General features: G+C 56.0%; 8 protein-coding genes across 8 annotated transcripts; 3 read left to right on the top strand and 5 right to left on the bottom strand.

Moving 5' to 3' along the window:
• Positions 1 to 883: 883 nt before the first annotated feature.
• ISF_08197 (hypothetical protein) lies at positions 884 to 2376 on the top strand (the record flags this gene model as incomplete). The annotated part of the gene is made up of 2 exons (XM_018851800.1): positions 884 to 1107; positions 1173 to 2376. 2 exons carry the CDS (start codon positions 884 to 886, stop codon positions 2374 to 2376), a joined length of 1428 nt encoding a protein of 475 aa, XP_018701070.1.
• Positions 2377 to 2679: 303 nt separating this feature from the next.
• On the bottom strand, positions 2680 to 3369 carry ISF_08196 (Ribonucleotide reductase inhibitor; the record flags this gene model as incomplete). Its single annotated transcript, XM_018851799.1, has 1 exon — positions 2680 to 3369. The coding sequence occupies one exon, from the start codon at positions 3367 to 3369 to the stop codon at positions 2680 to 2682; it is 690 nt and encodes a 229-aa protein (XP_018701069.1).
• A 2891-nt stretch (positions 3370 to 6260) lies between these two features.
• Positions 6261 to 6826, bottom strand: ISF_08195 (Ribosomal protein S27e; the record flags this gene model as incomplete). The annotated part of the gene is made up of 3 exons (XM_018851798.1): positions 6261 to 6443; positions 6520 to 6582; positions 6824 to 6826. 3 exons carry the CDS (start codon positions 6824 to 6826, stop codon positions 6261 to 6263), a joined length of 249 nt encoding a protein of 82 aa, XP_018701068.1.
• A 510-nt stretch (positions 6827 to 7336) lies between these two features.
• ISF_08194 (Phosducin family protein) lies at positions 7337 to 8179 on the top strand (the record flags this gene model as incomplete). The annotated part of the gene is made up of 2 exons (XM_018851797.1): positions 7337 to 7401; positions 7450 to 8179. 2 exons carry the CDS (start codon positions 7337 to 7339, stop codon positions 8177 to 8179), a joined length of 795 nt encoding a protein of 264 aa, XP_018701067.1.
• A 413-nt stretch (positions 8180 to 8592) lies between these two features.
• ISF_08193 (Leucine Rich Repeat domain protein) lies at positions 8593 to 12725 on the top strand (the record flags this gene model as incomplete). The annotated part of the gene is made up of 2 exons (XM_018851796.1): positions 8593 to 10084; positions 11275 to 12725. 2 exons carry the CDS (start codon positions 8593 to 8595, stop codon positions 12723 to 12725), a joined length of 2943 nt encoding a protein of 980 aa, XP_018701066.1.
• Positions 12726 to 13364: 639 nt separating this feature from the next.
• ISF_08192 (hypothetical protein) lies at positions 13365 to 14779 on the bottom strand (the record flags this gene model as incomplete). Its single annotated transcript, XM_018851795.1, has 2 exons — positions 13365 to 14637; positions 14691 to 14779. 2 exons carry the CDS (start codon positions 14777 to 14779, stop codon positions 13365 to 13367), a joined length of 1362 nt encoding a protein of 453 aa, XP_018701065.1.
• A 449-nt stretch (positions 14780 to 15228) lies between these two features.
• ISF_08191 (RNA 3'-terminal phosphate cyclase) lies at positions 15229 to 16531 on the bottom strand (the record flags this gene model as incomplete). Its single annotated transcript, XM_018851794.1, has 2 exons — positions 15229 to 16331; positions 16384 to 16531. 2 exons carry the CDS (start codon positions 16529 to 16531, stop codon positions 15229 to 15231), a joined length of 1251 nt encoding a protein of 416 aa, XP_018701064.1.
• A 989-nt stretch (positions 16532 to 17520) lies between these two features.
• Positions 17521 to 18085, bottom strand: ISF_08190 (hypothetical protein; the record flags this gene model as incomplete). Its single annotated transcript, XM_018851793.1, has 2 exons — positions 17521 to 17752; positions 17817 to 18085. 2 exons carry the CDS (start codon positions 18083 to 18085, stop codon positions 17521 to 17523), a joined length of 501 nt encoding a protein of 166 aa, XP_018701063.1.
• Positions 18086 to 18755: the final 670 nt, after the last annotated feature.

Here is an 18755-nt window from a genome sequence, read left to right as displayed (position 1 = left end):
TGGTTTCGATCAAGGGCGCTGCACAGTTGGTTGACAGTCAATGAAGCCGTCTCTCTGCAAGGCTGTGAGCTGCACACACAGTAGAAGGTCGTCTGTCGCAGAAGTTCTCGAGAGTCAATCGTTCTTGGCCTGCTCAACAGAATAGAAAAGCCCAAGCAGACGAGCGATGACAAGAACAAGGCCAGATTTGCGACTATGACCCTGTTGCCGCAAGGTCTCTCTGCAGTACACACTTAGTCATTGGTCAGGCTGTAGCTGGAGCTCTGGATCCCCAGACTCACCGTGAGGTTGCTTGAAAAACTCATCTTCAGAGACTGGGCTCTCGCTTGGCAGCGCTTTGTACGCAAAGTTCGCCTAATGACTTTGGTTACGTTGGACTTGGCCAAACTATGAGGTCAACCAATACGGGAGCTTACATTCATGGCGATTTAGGACGATACAGCTGTTTCGTGGTCAAGTGAGGCTGATTGCAGGATATTCCAGACAACTTCCCTACAGTAGAACAAATTATCTTGAAAAGAGATCAAGGCAAAGGGAGAGAGGCAGGACGGACCTCTAGTTTTCCCAACTCAAATATACTACACCAAATTTGCTATGAGCAGCTTTAAGTCGTGCTTTGCCTTCATTCATGTAGTAGTTCTAAACAAAAAGCTTTTTATAGAAAAGTCCTGTAGGAAAATAGGTTTAGAATGATCACCGTGCCAAGGCAAAAGGCGCTGAGCTACCTACCCTGTAGGTATCTTTTAAGATGTGTGCCACCAAATGGTCCTGCATCTTGTGTGCTCCACGTTAGGCAGCCAGCTCCTAAAGTTTGCAACACCCAGCAATCAGCCATTCTTTCGGCTGGCAAATTCTGCGATTGTTTGCTTCGACAATCGAATTTATGTCTTTCAAGCGCGACTACCAAGATGTGGACGATACGGAGTCCTCAGAGCCAGACAGCAAACGCGCGCGCACGTCGCGACCGAAACAGAGCTTCTCCGTAGACCCCAACTCTGGCCAGAAATATGTCTTCGCCAACTATCACAATGCTACAACGATTCCCGTTGGTGAAGAATCGGATTTCGAGGATGACAAGGACGCCATGGCATATCTCATGTCCGTGAGGTAAGTACCTGCCTTGCAGTGCGCCTCCTCCATGCCTTCCGCTAATGTGGTGGCATAACTTTTAGGACCCAAGCCTCTGGAATACCGCACGTTCTTGCAGCGCCTAAACAGCCAATCGGTCCGCAACTTCCCCGCGACCTCGTCAAACGTAGGAGTTCAGACGACGATGATGACGACCAAGTTGATAGAAGCATATACAATACTGGCGTTAGCGACACCAGAGGCTTCTACGAAGACGGCGCATATATCGGTCGAGACGACGACTGGGAGGGCGAGGGAAGTGATGACTGGGACGAGACGGAAGACGAAGACGGAGAGGTTTCGCAATCCGCCGTAACGGACGCATACTTTGGCGCCATCATGCATCAATATCTCCGCCTGCGAGTAATTCTCAACAAACCTCCCCCAAACTCGGCCGTATCTTCGCAGCCCACATACGCCACCGCCCTCGGCCCAGGCTCGACGGCCGTCAAGATCTGGCCTCCGCTCCTCCGCAACACCGATCCCACCCCACTCCAAGTGTCCCTCATGTCCAAGGACACCATCATCCGGATACTGCGCATCCTGCTCGGGGGCAAGTTCCTGCGCCAGGGCTACCCGGTGCCCGAGCGCACCAGCCGCTGGATTTGGGCCCTGCTGGCCCGGCTGCCCGAGCGCGGGGAGCTCAACCACTCGGAGGTCGGGTGGGTGCGGGACCTCGGTCGGAGGGCCGTGCTGCTCGGCAGGAGCCTGTCGGAAATGGCGGTGCTCCGCGAAGAGCTCGCGGAGGGCGGCCTGGGGGTTAACGACGCCGTCGACGCCAGCAGCAGCGATGAAGAGGTCGTCGCGGACGAGCCGCCGTCCGGCCGGGGAGAGGCTGGTTCGCCAAACACAGAGGCAAGTGAAAAGCCAGAAGAGTGCGCGGGGGAGGGAGCGGCCAAGGCAGAGGAGGAAGAGTCGCCGAAAGAAGACGAGAAGGCGGAGGAGGAAGAGGACGTGGCGATGGACCTCGAGTCGGATTCTGATGAAGGGGAGATTCATGAGGACAAGGAGGGGCATTCCTCCGAGAAGAACGGGTCATTGGAAGCGGCCAAACTTGCCATTCTTGCTCGGCTAGAAGAGCAAGCTACGGATGGTGAGGACGACGCAGAGGAAGACCAGTTTGACGCTGTTAGGGAGCGTTCTCGGATGAACATGCGTGCCACGCTCAACATGATCCTTACAGTCGCAGGCGAGTTTTACGGGCAAAGAGACTTGCTTGAGTTCCGGGAGCCTTTCGTCGGCATGTAGATTGGATGGGGGGAGGGGGTTTGCACATTGGTGCATTGCTGCTGTCGCATCTTGATCAATTTGTTTTGAAAGTCAATTATCTAAGATACCCTGGCGAAAAAGCCAAAGCCTATTTTTAAAAAACGAAAACCTGAAAGCCGAAAAGGTATAGCCACTGCATGATATCTGCAGCCCTTCCGGATTCGCGAGTCCCAACGCCGTGCGCCATCCCAATGAAAGCAATTGCAAGAAAAGAAGGTCCGCACTCTTACACAGTTCCCAACGTAGCGTACATCATCTCGCCATGCAGTTGTCGTCGCGGCTCTAAACTACCATGTTCAAGTCTTGCTCTTCATCAAAGACAAGAAACTCGGCATCTTCAAAGTCTCCATCGGCTTTTACATTCTCCTGCCCAGCACCTCGATAGGCTGCGGCGCCCTTCTTCATGCGAGAGCGGGGAACGGCCAGGGGCCGAGCGTTGACGCGGCCGCCGGGGCTGAGCTCCCCGTTGAGCTGCTGCGCGTCCTCGTCGTCGTCGAGGATGCGCTTGCGGGAAGGGGTAGCAGTCTCGCTGCCGTCGACCGTCTCTTGGGACATGGTCAGCTCAGGAACGGCATCCTCATCGGGCACGTCGTCATCGTCGGGCCGGAAGGCGGGCTGCGACTCGAACCCGCCGACCTTGTTGATGCCGCAGAATGGAAGGAGCTCGCGCGAGGCGACCCTGGCGCTGGCGCGAACCTTGCGGGCGTCGGGGGTCGTGTTGTCGGTCCAGAGCTTGAAGGCACTGTGGCCTTCGGTCTTATAGCCCTCGGGGACGGACTTGCGGATGCGCATGCCGACGCTTAGCAGGTTCGACTGGACGTTGGCCGGTAGGACGGGCTGCTGGCGTGCGGACTCGGCGGCGTGCGGCGCGGCACCGGACTGCGGCGCCCCGAAGAAGGAAGTGATTTGGCGCTGGGACGGATCGGCCGAGGCGCCGGCAAAGGGGCGCTTCACACGGGCTGTGCTGGACATTGTGCCTGGGTTCGATGAGTTGATGGGTGGATGCAGTGCGGTGGGATGAAAAGCTGACGGGTTGACGCGTCGTCGGAGCTGGCCTGCAGCAACAGGCGGCGAAAATTATTCGTTCGTAAGAGGGAACGATGCGTCGATTAAGCGTTTCAAGGGTGGTGTAGCTTCCCGGATAGAAGCTTCAATTGCGCGCAAACCGAAACACAAGTCTTGTTAATGAAGAAGAAAAGAAAAGCAGCAATGAGGAGTGGAGATGGTCTGAGAGGGGTGAAAGAGTGAGGGATGTTGCGTCACAGCTGCAGAAACCTGGCAAGTTGGCAGGACGAGGGTTTCAGTCCTCTGAACCTGGCAAAAAACCGGCTACCAGGTACGACAAAGGGAGACCTTGGTTGCTGGGGTGAGAAAAGCGGGGCCATTCGTCAGCGGCAGAGACGCGTCGCATCGCGACTTTTCGCGTAAAGTGGCCCTTGTCCTCCAATCATCACGAGTTTCATTGTCAGCGAGCAAAGAAACCGAGTATGTATTTGTTTCATGCTGAATATGCGAATGTGGTCGCTTTAATACGGCGACGGAAAAAGTATGCTATTTTCACCAGCAGCGTGAACAGATATTGGGCTGGCGAACCTCTCTAGTTGGGGTTTACACTATGCGCCAGCTTCCTCACCAGCAAGCAAAATCAATCACCAAAAGTGCGCTCCCGTGGCTTCTCTTTATCATGAGTATAATCTGGAGTGGAACTATATTTCCTACTGCTTTAAATCCATATCCAATTGACATACCCTATATCTATCTCTCAGCACCTCTTCAACTGAGCGAGCGGAAGCGCCACCTTGAGCCCTCACAGCCCATGAGTCCGTAGGCTTCTATCCTACACACATACATACGCTAGTCCCATCCCTACAAGAGCGACGCTGATAGATGCCGGCTCCCCTAAAAAACACCTGCTCACGGGAGATGATTGACTACATGATGACATAAAATGCCGACCTGTGTACGCGGGTTACGTACACGCGGTCGCGTGGCGTGGATGCCGACGAGGAGCAAGCCAGCCAGCGCCTTTATGCTATACGGCCTTTTCTTAGGGGCATCACCATCGCGATCTGCTTTTCGGCCTTCAACATCACAAGGCAAATGTTCCCACCATCCGAGTCGTCAAAGTCCGCACTGGCGTAGAAGAAGTAAATGGCCTAAGCGCACCGCTCCATCCTGAGAAGGTGGCCGAAGAACAGAGATTGACCACCGTCACTGATTCGCAGGGGCTCCTGTCTGTCACCGAGAGGGCCTCAAAGGATGCCATGACATTCCTCTCGAAGTGCCGAGGAGGCAGCTGCTAGCTTGGACACGGCTAACAATACCCTTGCTATTGATACTGCTTTCATCAGCGCGATATGGTCATTGCACATGGAGGAGGGCTGATGGGTCGAGGAGCGGATGAGACCTTTGAAGGGGCCAAGTTGCACCGGGGTGGTTTCGCGGAATCTCCTACGTGGTCTGGCAGCGGACATGACACGGTCCAGCACTTGTCAAGTCATGTGTAAACGACGTCACGAGCACGCCAAGCAGATGACACACTCCTAGAAGAGCTGATCGAGATATCTTCATCAATTAGGGCCATGTCCTAGATCAAGGCTGCTGAATGTGCACGATTCGCCGATTTCATGTTGGCACCTCGAATGTAGTGTCTCATTGAAGAGCAAGCAGGCATCACCGATCCCGAAAAGTATATTGCCAAACATTTTACGAGGGTAGCAGCCAATCTCAATTTAATAAACGAGGTTTATCTGTTAAAAAAAGTTTACCATCCTTTTTGCCTCACCATGTTCTAATTGCCTTTCGAGGGCTAGCATCACCGCCGAAAGGGCAATTTGTATCTTCGTTTTATGCATCCTCAGCTAGCCTTCCACTTTGTGACCCCAATACTGGAGTCTTTGCAAGAACAATAGACCGGCTACTTCAAGATGAGGTGACCTTTTACAAGAGTTCTATGTTAAAATTATCACCATTGGCGCTACGAAACAGGTTTCCGCTCGACTACATTAGGCATAGATAGGCGGCTAGACAAATACATAAATCATAAGAATCACAAAAATGAAGAGACATATAAATAAGATACAAGGTGAAAGAATGATGGGAATGATGAGAACAACGAGAGTCATGGGTTTAGTGGCAGCAAGAATAGCAGGTTTACCTGGTCTTGTTGGGAGAATGAACATAATGCGGTCATAGTTGTCGATGCTGAGCAAGTCACTGTACGTGAAGATATGTCTCGTCCTCCATCTAAAATTGGAATCTAAGTCGTCGATAGTCATACAGTCACACAAAGAATCAACATACACTCCATCACAGGAAGACATGGGGTCTGCAGATTTAATCGTGGAAACATTTTGAATTTCGCAAAGCACAGTGCCCTTCTACCACAATACACTGCACCCGGGTATGTAGCGATCCTCAAAATCAGCAGTACCACGTCCTCGTATCCAGTGCAAAAAGCAGGGCCGTCATGAACCCAGGCGCCAGACACTCAATGTGAAGAACGCTTTTTCTCCAGCTGTCCACCCATGCAGTGCTTTTTTGATTGTTCCTGCCTCAAGAAACGACTTCCTTGGTACAAAAAAGGCCGTGTTTTTTAACGTCGCAAAAACGAGATGAAAGATGTGCCATGCAAGATATCCGGAGAACCCAAACGCCCCTTGTTCTGGGTGTCCCATCTTCTATCTGCAAAGAGAGATTGATTATGATCGCAGGTGACTAGATTGTCGTCTATCGCCCCATCGCCCGCGAGAAAATGTGATTGTTTTTGCAGATCCGAGATGAATCACCATTGTTGTTTTGTGCCATAAATAGTCATCAATTTACCCAAGGAAAAGAAACATGCCCCCGAAATGCGAGCACGTTTACTTTCTTCGGAAAGAGCAGCCCTCGGTGAGTCTGGCCTTGCCACCGGTAGGCTGGCACAGGACGGTGGTGCAGCCCTGGCAGATGACGACGGTCTGAGCGTGGGAGAAGACGGTGGTGATGACGAAGCAGCCGGGGCACTTGACGTCCATGAAGAAGGATCGGGGGGCGGGGACCAGAGTCTGCGAAGAGAGATATATGTTAGGAGCCAATTCGTCGTGGTCGGGATTGTCGGTGCATTGTCGGTCTGCGTCGTACCTTGAGCTTGTGCTTCTTGGCCTCGGTGGCCGCGGAGGGGTTCAGAAGATCAACGGCGAGAACCTAGACGGGCCATCAGTAATTATCCCCAACCAAGCGCAGAATCCTTGCTGAATCATGAAACATGTGTCCCTCAGCATCGAGCATGGTCGTCGGGCCGTAGGTGTGTATCGAATGTGACGTTTCGCGATCAAGTCGGCTTCCGTTTTTCGAGTCCATCCCCTCCGTCCCTTCTCGCCCGTTCATTCCATCCTTCCGGCCGGGTTCATGTTCCATAATTCGCATGGTCTGGAGAGTCGCTTACCATCTTGACGGATTATCTCGAGAAAATATCGGTGTTCTTGCGAGGGTCGAGATGCTTGACGAAATCTAGGACGATTCAGAGGCTCGCAAGATGGGTGAGAAGAGTTAAGCGAGGAAAAGTTCAGTGGACTCAAGGGGGCCTTCTGGTTCGCCTCCAGTCCAAAATTTTGTCCAAAGCAGATTAGTGTCATAGGGTTTTGCTGCCCACGCACACGTGACGGAGATTTTGTCGCCAGTGATTGGGCATATTGACCCACCTAGGTTACTCGTCGTGGCGGAGATTGGGAAATTTTATGCAGCAAGGACTTATGGGGCAAATTGTGCAAGCCTGGCTCCGGCGAGACAGCTTTGCCAGGCACCCAAGACTTCTCAGTTCTTGGTGGGGCTAACTCTACAACGAGGGGAAGAGCTTTGGCAGTGACGTGAGCTCCAGGCTGCAGCTTTTTGAACGAACCTCATTCAAGAGAGCAGATTCTTACAAAAACTACTGCCTCTCTCCAAATAAACAACCACAATGGCAGCGCCTTCGGAACAGAGAATCGCTGTACCAATCGACGATCCCAACGCAGACACAGAATGGTAAGCTCTTGCAAATGCGACAAGCTCCAATTCGATACACTCTAACAGGTGCAAAAGGAATGATATTCTTCGTAAACATGGAGTCATTCCGGAAAAACCGCCGAGTCCTACACCGATGATCGAGGAAGCAATTCTCGAAGGCAGACGACTTGCACACGAGAACAGACTCGAAGGCAAAGACCTAGATGAACTCGACGAGCTCGAAGACGAAGAAGACGACGATTTCCTCGAAGAATATCGCAAAAAGCGCATGGCGGAGCTCAACAGCTTGCAAAAGAAGTCCATCCACGGCAGCGTTTACCCGATATCGAAGCCAGATTACCAGCGCGAGGTCACAGAAGCTTCTGAGAAGGGTCCGGTTTTTGTCAACCTCACCTCGGGCATGGGCACCAACGTTGAGTCGCGGGTGCTGTCCGACCTCTGGAGGCAGGCGGCGCAAGAATACGGCGACATCAAATTTTGCGAGATTCGAGCCAACCAAGCCATCGAGAACTACCCCGATCGAAATTGTCCCACCATATTGGTGTACAACAAGGGCGACATCTTGAAGCAGGTCGTCACGCTCATGACCATGGGCGGCGTGCGCGCGACAATGCGCAATATTGACAACATGCTGGTGGAGGTTGGCGCCGTACCGGAATCCGACATGCGCATCATCAAGAGGCGGCAAGCTGCTGAGGATGCGGAAGAAGAGCGGCTTGCAGGAGGCAGCAAAACCATCAAGACGGGGACTGCTGGTCGGTCCAGAGGCGACGACGACGACGACGATTGGGATTAAGCATTATAGAATGGCGTTTTGACACAATGAAACAACCCCTTCCAAGACACTCATTCGCTGCCGATCCTCGGAGTGATGTTGCTCACCTTACAGATATGCAGTCGCAATATTCAGGGCTCCTGTCCACCCGAATTATTGGAATATCCCAAGACGAATAAAGCTCCGGTCGCGTCCAACGCACCCAAGGAGGTCCGACAGCCAAATTAATGCAGGTTCACGACCAGGAACCCGAAGACCCTGAAATGTCGACACCGTTGAAGCCCCGCATCGTAGTGGGGCAGTCAGAGCTACGTCGCGTGGTCACTTTATCGCGTCTCAACGCGTCACCCAACGTATAATATTATATTGACAAGGAGCAGGAGGGTTGACTTCCTTACCTCTCTATTTTAAGCAATTTGGATATTTTTGCGGCCATGGCAGAGGAACCATCGCTCCCGGCGCTCCCGGCCGTTTCCTGGAATGGGCAGTCCGAAACCTTCACCAAGGGCTCCCGGAAGCGCTTGAGGCCAGTGCATCCGAACACGGGCACCACAGCGCCAGGTCTATACAACTCGAGTGACCCCGCGGTGTTCTCCAGCGACGACGATCCTGGCCTAGACAACTACGTTGGCGGTCGCCGCAAGCGAAAATACGTTGGATCTTGGTATCAGCAGTTCCCGACATCTTCGGACTCAACTTTCAGCGAGGTCCAGCAGGTTCTACCGCGGCCCAAGCGAGCTTTGAGGCGACAACTGGACAGTGGTGTGTTTCTGGGGAGCGATGGCGCAACGGATAATGAGAGTGTACCCGGCGTGATTGACCTACCCATCCATTCCAAGTTCCCGCGCATCGAGCGTCCGCCAGTTCCTACATTTTCGGAGCCTGAGCTCGTGGCTCAGGAGAAGATTCGCGAATGCCTGGAGCAGGGAAACGAATCCATTGACTTTTGGTCCATGGGCCTGGACGATATCTCCAACGAGACTCTAATGCCGTTGGCGCAGCTCTCGTGCATTCCGCAAGTCGCTCGCGACGTCGCATTTGAGCAAAAAGACCCAGAACTCAAGATCTACCTCGCACGGAACAGGCTGCGCCGTTTGCCGGGAAGCCTCTTTGATCTAGCATTCCTCACAGTGCTAAGCCTTCGCGACAACAAGCTTTCGGATATTCCAGCATCCATCGCAAAGCTGACCAATCTGAGAGAGCTCAACCTTGCGCAGAATAAGCTACGCACACTGCCGCTGCAACTTTTGGACCTCATCGGCCCCACTGGGCGCTTGAAGAAGTTGATGCTGTTTCCAAACCCATTTGCGCAACCAGACAGAGCAATTGGTGATGTTTCAGGCGATGGTGAAATGGATGCTCACGATTATGTCGTGACCATGCCCATTGGTTCAATGCGACCTTCAGTTCTGGCGAGATTCCTGGGTCAGACTCCACTGCAGCTCACGACCTCGAAGGGTCGACAAACATCGAAGTTCAAGCTGTCATTTGACGCTGGGAAGCTCCCTGTTGAGTTCGCCAGACAGGAGCTGGAAGCTAGCGGCGAGGAAGTGATACTTGAAGGCAGCGACGACGCGGTTGCCGAGAAGCAGAGCCGTGTACCCAGCCTAGTCGAAGCGGCTCTTCGGTCCTGCTACCGCATCCCAAAGCCAGAGAGCCTGGCACAGTACATTCCCGATGAGATGTATCAACTGCGCGATTTGGTGACACTGGCAGGAGAACAGAAGCACTCGGGTGGCCTTGTGTGCAGCACTTGCCGAAAGCACATGGTGATGCCGGCCGTCGAGTGGGTTGAATGGCGCGACCTGCGTACTTGCTATTGGCTGCAGGCAGGCGGTGGCCGTGACGTCGAGCCAGGCCACATCGCGGCGAGATTGATCCCTCTGAGCAGGGCGGACGGGGAGATTGCCGTGCCGTTCTTGCATCGTGCGTGCTCTTGGCTGTGTGGTCCGATGGGCAGGGCGGTCGACCTGGGATGGAGTCGTGATTTTGATATTAAAATTCTAAAACAATGAGCATGGATTTTTACTGCATTACAGGAGCATTGCAAGCGGGTATAGTTGCTGGATTCATATTGGCGAGCTTGTTTCGATTTATTCTTAATACACCATGATTGGGACCATTTGTGCGGCGTGTTGGCACTAATTATACATGCCGTCACTTCTAGTGTAACAATGAGCTATACTCGACAAGTGTTTTTATATGTATCACCCAATAGTCCCGCCTGGGCTAAGTACCAGTGATTGTTCAAGCTTTCGTGAGTTCGCACATGCCACGACTACCCGGAAGCGATAGCCTCATTTTTAGGACCCCCTGGGGCAGTGCATAACTTGGGTCGGTGGTTTGTATCGAGCTGTATATTTCTGCCTTTGTTCTTCGTCTCTTGGGACCGTCTCCTTTGCCTTTGCTTCGGGGCATAGACAGCAAATTTTTGCCCGGTGGTAGGGTTATTCGCATAGTATTGGCGACATGCCCATTTGCATGTGCCTTAGAGTACAACAGGGGTAATTCAACTACCGGCACGCGGGGAAACCCAGAAAGAAAGGAAGATCATACGTTATTTCATAAATAGGCCTTTCTCATTGACAATATATGTCATGCATGCTGCTGGTCTTGGATGCAAGTCACCTGCATTTCGAAGACTTCCCACTAATGCAGTAGCAGCCACCAGGTGACGTACCGCCTCCAGACCCGCAAGAACCACAGCAACGGCCAAATTCCATCCGCGGTCCAGGAGTTTGCCAAAGGTGCTGAACGATTCCCTTGACGTCTTTGTTCAAGGAAACAAGGACATTGTTCCTTTCTGAAGCACTTCATCTGATTACGAAATTCAAACTGCTGTCAGTGACAACAAAAGGGGCGGTTGTCACTACACTCGCGGTTACTACCTATCCTACGGGCATTCCCCTCGCTCCATAAAAACGTCGCCCCATTGTCAATTAAAACACCCTCAACCAAAACAAAGGAACTTCCGGCCCCACGCCCGCGACCGAGACGGGAGGGGAGACGAACGACGACAGAGCTGGGACGAGACGAGACGAAGACTACAATATAAAACAAACACAAACCGCTCACCGTGACCGGTGATCTCAGTGCCTTGATGCCATCCGCCCAAGAGTCGCGGCCGGTGTCGCCGTCGCCGTCGCAGCTCCCACCAGTGCCCTCATCGCCAGTCTACTCGATAGCGTCCACAGCCAACCCCATATCGCAGTACGGCCTGCCGCTGCCACCTCCGCCACGGCCCGCGCACGCGGTGCTGACCAAGGCAGACCTAGAGCGCTCGCAGGCGGCCTACGCGGACCTCGTCGCATCGGCCAAGGCGTACCGGCAGGCACTAGCGACGCTCTCGACGGCGGCGTCTGCCTTTGGCACGGCGCTTGAGTCGTGCGCGCGCCTCAAAGAGGCCCGTGCCGAGCCCATCGGTGGTAGCCGTGCCGGGGGGAGAACCGCAGCCGGGGCCGGGGCCGGCGGCGTCGCCAGCATGACGGCCAGCTTCGTCGCGACGCGCGGCACCTGCACCGCCGACACGCTCATGGCCGCCTCGGGCCTGCAGCACCTCGTCGCCAACCACCAGCAGATCCTCTCCGAGACGGTGTACCGCTCCTTCGAGGTGCCGCTGCTGCACGACCTCGACCGGTGGCGCTCCGTCATCGACGACGAGGAGGCCACCTACCAGCAGCAGATCACGGCGCAGGCGCGCGAGGTGCGCCGCCTCGAGAAGGACGGCCTGCGGCTGCACCGCCAGCGCCGCCGCGACGTCGCCCGCTTCCGCGCCCACCTCGTCGAGCTCACCGGCAAGCTCGACGGCATGTCCACGCTGCATGCCGACCACGCCCGCACCATGCTGCGCGAGAGCCAGGAGACGAGCGCCCGCATCGTCGACGCCAGCTGCAGCCTTGTCCGCGCAGAGGTGGACATTTTCGAAAGCCTCGCCAAGAAGGGCTGGACCGGTGGTGGGCTGGAGGACCTGCTGGAGAAGGGCCAGGACCTGTTCGCGGCGGACGCGCACGCGGGCTACGCAGGCGGTGGTGGCGGTGGCAGCGGAAGTGACGGCGTCAAGCTCTTCTCCATCCTTCCGCCAAAGAGCATCTTGGCGGACGCGGCCGGATCAGACTCGGGTTCGCGCGCGGGCGGCCACGCTAGGAGCGACAGCCTCCTCACCGACCCGGACCGGTACCAGTCTCTGACGGCGCTGGCCTCGGATGCGCGCCCAGCCGCTGCTGCCGAGGCCGAAGCGCCGGCCGACTTCAACAAGCCGCGCAACGCGCGCCCGTTTTCGCCACAGCCCATCCGTCGAGCCCCCATGGAGATTACGGAGGACTCACTGGGCGCGTTCACCAACAGTGATACGCAGCAGCAGCAGGAAACCGGTGAGGACGGCAGCGTGCCTGGTGAGAATGGTGGTGCAACGACCGCCGCCACACCCGTGGCTGACTCGTCTAAAGATGAGGAACAGAGCGACAGCGACTCCCGTGGGAGGCGATCGGGGTCGAGAACACCGGAGCCTCGAGACAATGGAAACATCCTGGCATATGAAAGCTCCCCTGGAAGTGGATGGGGCTCTTGAGCGTCACAAATTATCGTCTCATCGGAGGTGGGAAACTCCAAGTCTGCATCTTACTTTCAAACCCACCACTGTGCTTCTGTTTTGGTTCTGTTTTCTGTTATTTCAGCGCCATTGCTCACCTGCAAGTGTTGCACGTTCGATGAGCTACTGGCATATTGCACTTGTTCAGTTTTGTGTCTCACTCTTTTCATGATTTTCGGGAGCTGGCCTTTTTCGTCTGATTTACTATTTGCATCATGTCTTCACGCGGGGACTTGAAGACATTGATGGGCGACCTTTTCTTACATCTTGTATAGTTAGTACTAGAGTTTTTACTACATGTACACCATAGAATTAATGCGACTGCTTTCGCTGTGATTAAGTTGCGCAAAACGTGCGCAAAAAGGTTGACATTCTTGTTGTGTGTTTTGTGGCAAAACACTGCCGCAGAGGAAAAGAGATGAAGCCCACTCATCTAGCAATATAGAACAGAGATAATACAACAAACGCCTAATGCAGTCCTCAATCCCTCGTTATCCATCCCTGACCACCATGCGCATGCAGAAAAAAACAATCTAAAAAAGTTATGTTGACTTTGTCGCCGTGAATGCAAACCACCCGGAGGGCCACGAACCGCTGAAAATGCACGCTTCCCCTCCCTTACTCGTCCTTGTCGACACTGTAGACGTCGCCGCGGAACAGGCCAAAGGTGGCGTCCAGCCACCAGATGAACTTCCAGTACAGGCTCGCGCGGTTCCAGTCGAACTCGCCCGCCTCGGTGCGCGGCAGCTCGTTGCCGATCATGCTGCCGCCGAACCAGTTGATGAACGGCACCGCGGCGACGAGGCGCTGCACGACCGACTGCTGCGGCAGCAGCGCCTGCTCAGCGGGCAGCAGGCGGGCGCGGCGCGCGGTGGGTATCCGGCGGCAGAAGATGCTGTCCTCGGGCGGGATCTCGATCGGTGGCTGCTCCGTCACGGGGGTGAAGACGGCGTGGGCGCCAAAGGGGTCGATGAGCGTGGACGTCGACGCCCGGGACGTCGAGAGCGTGGCGGTGTCGAGGGTCTCGCTGGTCCGGCGGGAGTCGGGCGTCGCGGTGCTGAGGTCAAGCAGCCGGCTGCCAAACGACTGCGGCAGGCCTCCGGCGCGTCGGATGCCGCCGGCAGCGTCGCCGACGTTGGCGGGGACGCTCTGGGACCTAGTCAGGCCACCGACGCCAGGAAGATCCCCACCAGCGGCGAAGAAGGGCTGGTCGCCCGTGTCGGGGCAGGCCTCGTCGCGGGCGAGCGGCAGGCCGCGGTAGGGCTCGGCGTGGACGAGGTGGCCGAGGATGCGCTGGGGGCTCGCGTAGAGGGCGGCGTTGGCTGCCTCGGCGCTCTCAAACGTCACCTTGACCCAGTGGTCGCCGCCGTCGGCGCGGTTGACCAGCGCGCGCTCGTCGGGCGTCAGGTGCCGCCGCCGACGCGTGTACGCGGGGTCGCGCAGGTCCGACTTGTACCGCCGCTGCGCCGTCGGCGGGTCCCGCGGGTAGTCCTCGAGCACCGACCCGGCCAGCTCCTCGTAGTGGCAGATGGCCGCGTACTGCTGCGCCGCGGAGCGGTACCCCCGGAGGACGAGCTCGACGGGCGTCGACTGCGCCGCGCCGCGCTGCGGCACCGCGTCCTCCTGCTGGCTTGATTTTCGGGCTGCGGCGGAGCTGCCGCCACCGCCGGCTGAGTTATTGTTGTTTCCGTTGCTGCTGCTCTCTTTGTTATTCTGCTTCGATAGCCAGTCGCCGAAGACTTTGTCGGCCGCGGCGAGCGTCGGATTCTCCTTGGCGCCTCTGGCAGGTGTGCCGGTGCGAGAGCGCGAGCGCCGCGTCGACTTGCCAAAGGAACCTGTTTCCGCTACCGCTCGTCGCGCACGCATACCCGTCGCGGGACCGCCTTCGTTCCTGCCGCGTCGATGTTAGCGATGATACTTGATGGGTAGAGCTGGCGGACATACTGGCCAAAGATCATGGCATAAGGGCGCGTTAGGCCGTCGTCGCCGACGTAGCGCTCCTCGTCGGGGACATTGTGAAGAATTAAAGGCATCGTCGTGCCAAGATGGATGTGTATCGGTGCGAGGGACCGTGAAAATGTGTGAGAGGCGACGGGTGATGGATGGATTACTGAATGAATCTAGTTGGAAGCTGGAAGGTCTCCGTCGTCTAAATTTCTTTGGGGCCGTTCTAACTTCTGCCACAGCAACCAGCTTGCTTTCCCAGGGACCCTGGTACTTCGCTAATCTGGGGAGCTGGGTTTCTCCGGCCCCGAACTCCACTGGAGCTCGGTGAAACGACCAAGCCTCAGCGCTGTGTGGGAGTTCTGGCGCTGTACTTTATAGGTGCTACTAATACTGATGGCTGCACTGTATCCGTACTTCTCCCTGAAATCAAAGCAACCTTAATGACCGTGAAGCACCACCACTTTCATGTCGATCCTACATGATGCTCAGAACCGTACTCTGTATATGTACTCTGTCGCCCTTCCCTTCGTGCCATCTACAGTGAGAATCCTACCCCCTTGACAAAATTCCCCTTGTTATAAAACTCGGCCGCTGGCAGCAGTTGGCTGGCCACCCAGCGCGCCGTCTGCGTATGCATCGACCCATGGCCAAACGGATCTCGCGTCTTGTCCTTCCGCAGGCGATCCCCCTCCAGCGAGAGGCTCTCCAACGCGCCTGACAGGCTCGCCTCCGGCCCCGATTCCCCCGGCGGACTCTCGCCGCCTCGCGGAAAGGACGAGTAACCCTCGCAGAGCGCCTGCAGGACCACCAGCTGGTCCTGCAGGTGCTCGTCCACCTGGCCGCCCAGCTCCGTCTCCTCGTGCAGGTCGCGGCACACCGCGCTCGCCACCTGCCTCGCAAAGGCGTCCGACGCCGACGCCGATGGCTTCATCTTCTTAGGCATGCCGCGCAGCACGTCCCTGCCCCAGCGGATGCCGTCGTGGGACTCTGCGACGAGCAGCACGTTCCACTTCTGATCGGAGCCCGAGTCCTCGACTAGCCTCACCCGCAGCTCCGCCTCGGGGTACAGCTCGCCCAGGTTCCGGAAGAGCTCGCCTTGGAGCTGCTCGTGCGCGTGGCCGGGCGCGAGCACGCTGATGTCGACCGTCTTGACCTCACAGCATGCGGGGTGCTTGGGCGGGGGAGCGCAGCGCAGCCGCCCGCCCTTCGCTACCGGGTGCACCGTGAGCGCGATGGACCCTGGCGACGACCTGCCCTGGCTCCAACTGCGCCCGCTGAGCTTCCTGTCTATCCGGATGGCGAAGTGGCTCTCCAGCGCCGGCATCAGGACCTGGTCAAAGTACTCGTAGCTCGGCGACCACTGCACGTTGGTGCCGCCGTGGATTGTGATACTGAGCGGCCCGCGCTTGTCGTCGCTGCCGGCGGCGAACAGGACGAACGGGAGTATCGCCTGCAGGATGAGCAGCGCACTGGCCGCGTCCGTATCTGCCTTGATCTCGAACGAGCGACCGGCGAGGTCTGCCGGACCGGTCTTGGGGATAAAGGTGAGCGTCTTGGAGCCAACGCAGAGGCCTTCCACGTGGGCACCGGTGACGTCTGCCAGCCATTGAATGGAGGTAACGTGCTGAGCCTTGAGGCCTTTGGCGGATAGTTAGCTTTGCCCGTATCAAAGAAACACGCCAGAACTCACCGCCACCGCGGGGGCCCTCTCTGTTGCCTCGAACGTGGGTGATTCTGACGGGCTGTGAAGTAAGAGCTGCGAGGCCGACGGCCACACGTACTAGCTGGCCACCGCCTTCGCCCGTCCGTCCGTCGAGGTCAATAGGTTTTACCTTCATTGTAGGATAACTTGTTTTCTTTTGCAGTTGAATATTACGAATCCCAAGTCACCATTTCACGGCAGAGCTCGCTTTATATGTTCAACGGTGTGAGTCAACAGCGACCACCAGGGCTCACTGGTGGGGCGACATTCTGCCTCGCGACTGCCTTCACTCACCTGAGCATGCATTCACGCGCCCATCCGATATTTCTGGAAACTACACCATGACGCTTCTATTCTACGCTCAAGATTGCTTCGTATCGGTTTCCGCCATCATTTCCCATCACCGCTCGGAGTTGGGGCGTATTTCCCCTCTGCAATTCGGTCGTCCGACCATGCGCCGGAACCTAGCACCGAGCTGACCACTAATGCCCGGCCTCTGGATGGCTCGCTTCACACGGCGCGCCCAAGGGAATACGAAAAAACCGGGGGGCCCGGGGGGCGCCGAGATCACCATGGAACCCTCCCCCCCCCCAGGTGGGCCATCGATCCCCTGGATTTCCTATTCTGGAACGCCGGCGTTGGGCACGCTCGCAGCTGCGATGCTATTGGGCTACTACTCTCTCTCGTTGAATGCCGCCAATGGGGATGCGACGAGGAAGTGCTTGCAGAGGTCGAGACGGGCCATTGAGAATGGATGGCTCTCGACTCGCCCGCCGTCTCAGCCCTACACTAAGCGGCATGGACGGCGGGTTGACCATGCCCTTGCCCTGAACATGCCACAATCAGAGGAAAGGATTACGTTGCCAAAACGCGGGTGGTCCAGTACGTGGGCGGTACAGCTTCGTCACTCAATCACGCATTCATGGCGAATGAGTCAGTCATATGCGTGGGAAGGGAAAATGTGATTCAAGGCTTTTGCGTGGTAGCACAACTGTGAACCACTTGCGAAATGTCTAAGCTAAGGGGGTATATATAAGTGCTCATGCCGCTCAACAAGTTCAAACGTAAATCGTCCAAACATGAAACAGAAATCTAACAGATTGAAGAATAGGACAGCAGAAACCATCATTGGTGCGGGAGGGGGAAATAGACGTTGACGTTACGGATGACTCTCGCCGCTCTGTCCTTGTAAAATTTATGCGCCGCCCTTTGGGATGCATGTGGCGGTCGTGCCCAAACTGGCACATTGTCGTCGTCCTCCCAAAATTGACGGATTCCCCAAGGTACTTCAGAGTTCCGTTCCGCCTGGACTGCCTCTCGTCGCGCCGAGTCTTCTTCCTCTGCACCCTCCGTCTGGCTAACATGGTCGGTGAGTACTTGACCTTGGGCATCAAACGATGGAAAAGTAGGATGGGATTTACCTTAGGCCGACTATTTGCGACAGCCCGTCGTCATTCGTCTGCTGGTCGGTACCCAGGGCGTCGTCATGCTGTCGGCCATTTTGCTCGGTAGATTTGCCACCGACTTGGGCCTCGCATGTGGCCTGTCTCTGCGCGTCTTGGGCCCTTCCTGCAGCGACAGTAGGCTCTTGCGCTGTAGTGGCTGCCGAGGCTGCGGTGGTGGCTTGTCCCCCCGCAGAGCTCGACTTCTCGTCGTTGGAAGGTGTCTTTTGTGTCGGGGAGCCAGGCATGGTGATAAGGTCTTGCATGCGGGACTGACGTTAGCGGGAAGGATAAGGCACCTTGAGAGTGCATGTATACATACTGTATGGAAATGGAATATGCTCAACACTTAGTGTCTCTGATGAACGTGAAGATGATGAGTATCCAATATTGTGCCAGGTTTGCTTCTTGGTGATGGCATGGTAAAAAGCTCGGGAGCAAGGCGAGTTATATATAAAACGTGCTGGGTGTATGGGATTGCGGCCTGATGGCTGCCATTCAAATCACAGGCTTCCATCGACAACCGCCAATTTGCGGTGGCCATATTCTAGCGGTAAATTTGTTCATGGTTAACTACCCAAACACAACTGCTTCTTGGGCGCCGAAAGTAGCAGCAAGGAACGAAAAACTTTGCTCTGTGTGATTGGTTGGGCCGCCTTCCCCGGCCGCGGAGAGCACAAGAAAGAGTCGTGTGACACGCGGTGTAGGACAATGAGTTGATTTCTCTGCGCGTAGACTTGACGCTGTTGGCAACTCTATTAGCTGCGGATCGAGAACACGAATACTCACCAAGGCTCGCCTCCTCGTCTAGCACCACGAGCCACGTATGATCAACTACATAGATGTGTCACACAGACCGGATAAGTGGCCAAGAACTGCAACGAGACTGCCAATGAATCCGCGTCCACGGTCCAGCCC

The sequence above is a fragment of the Cordyceps fumosorosea genome (genome assembly GCF_001636725.1).
Source record: "Cordyceps fumosorosea ARSEF 2679 chromosome Unknown scaffold_27, whole genome shotgun sequence".
Lineage (NCBI taxonomy): Eukaryota > Fungi > Ascomycota > Sordariomycetes > Hypocreales > Cordycipitaceae > Cordyceps > Cordyceps fumosorosea.
The sequence above is the reverse complement of the archived record's forward strand: the minus strand, read 5'-3'. Positions and strand labels throughout refer to the sequence as shown.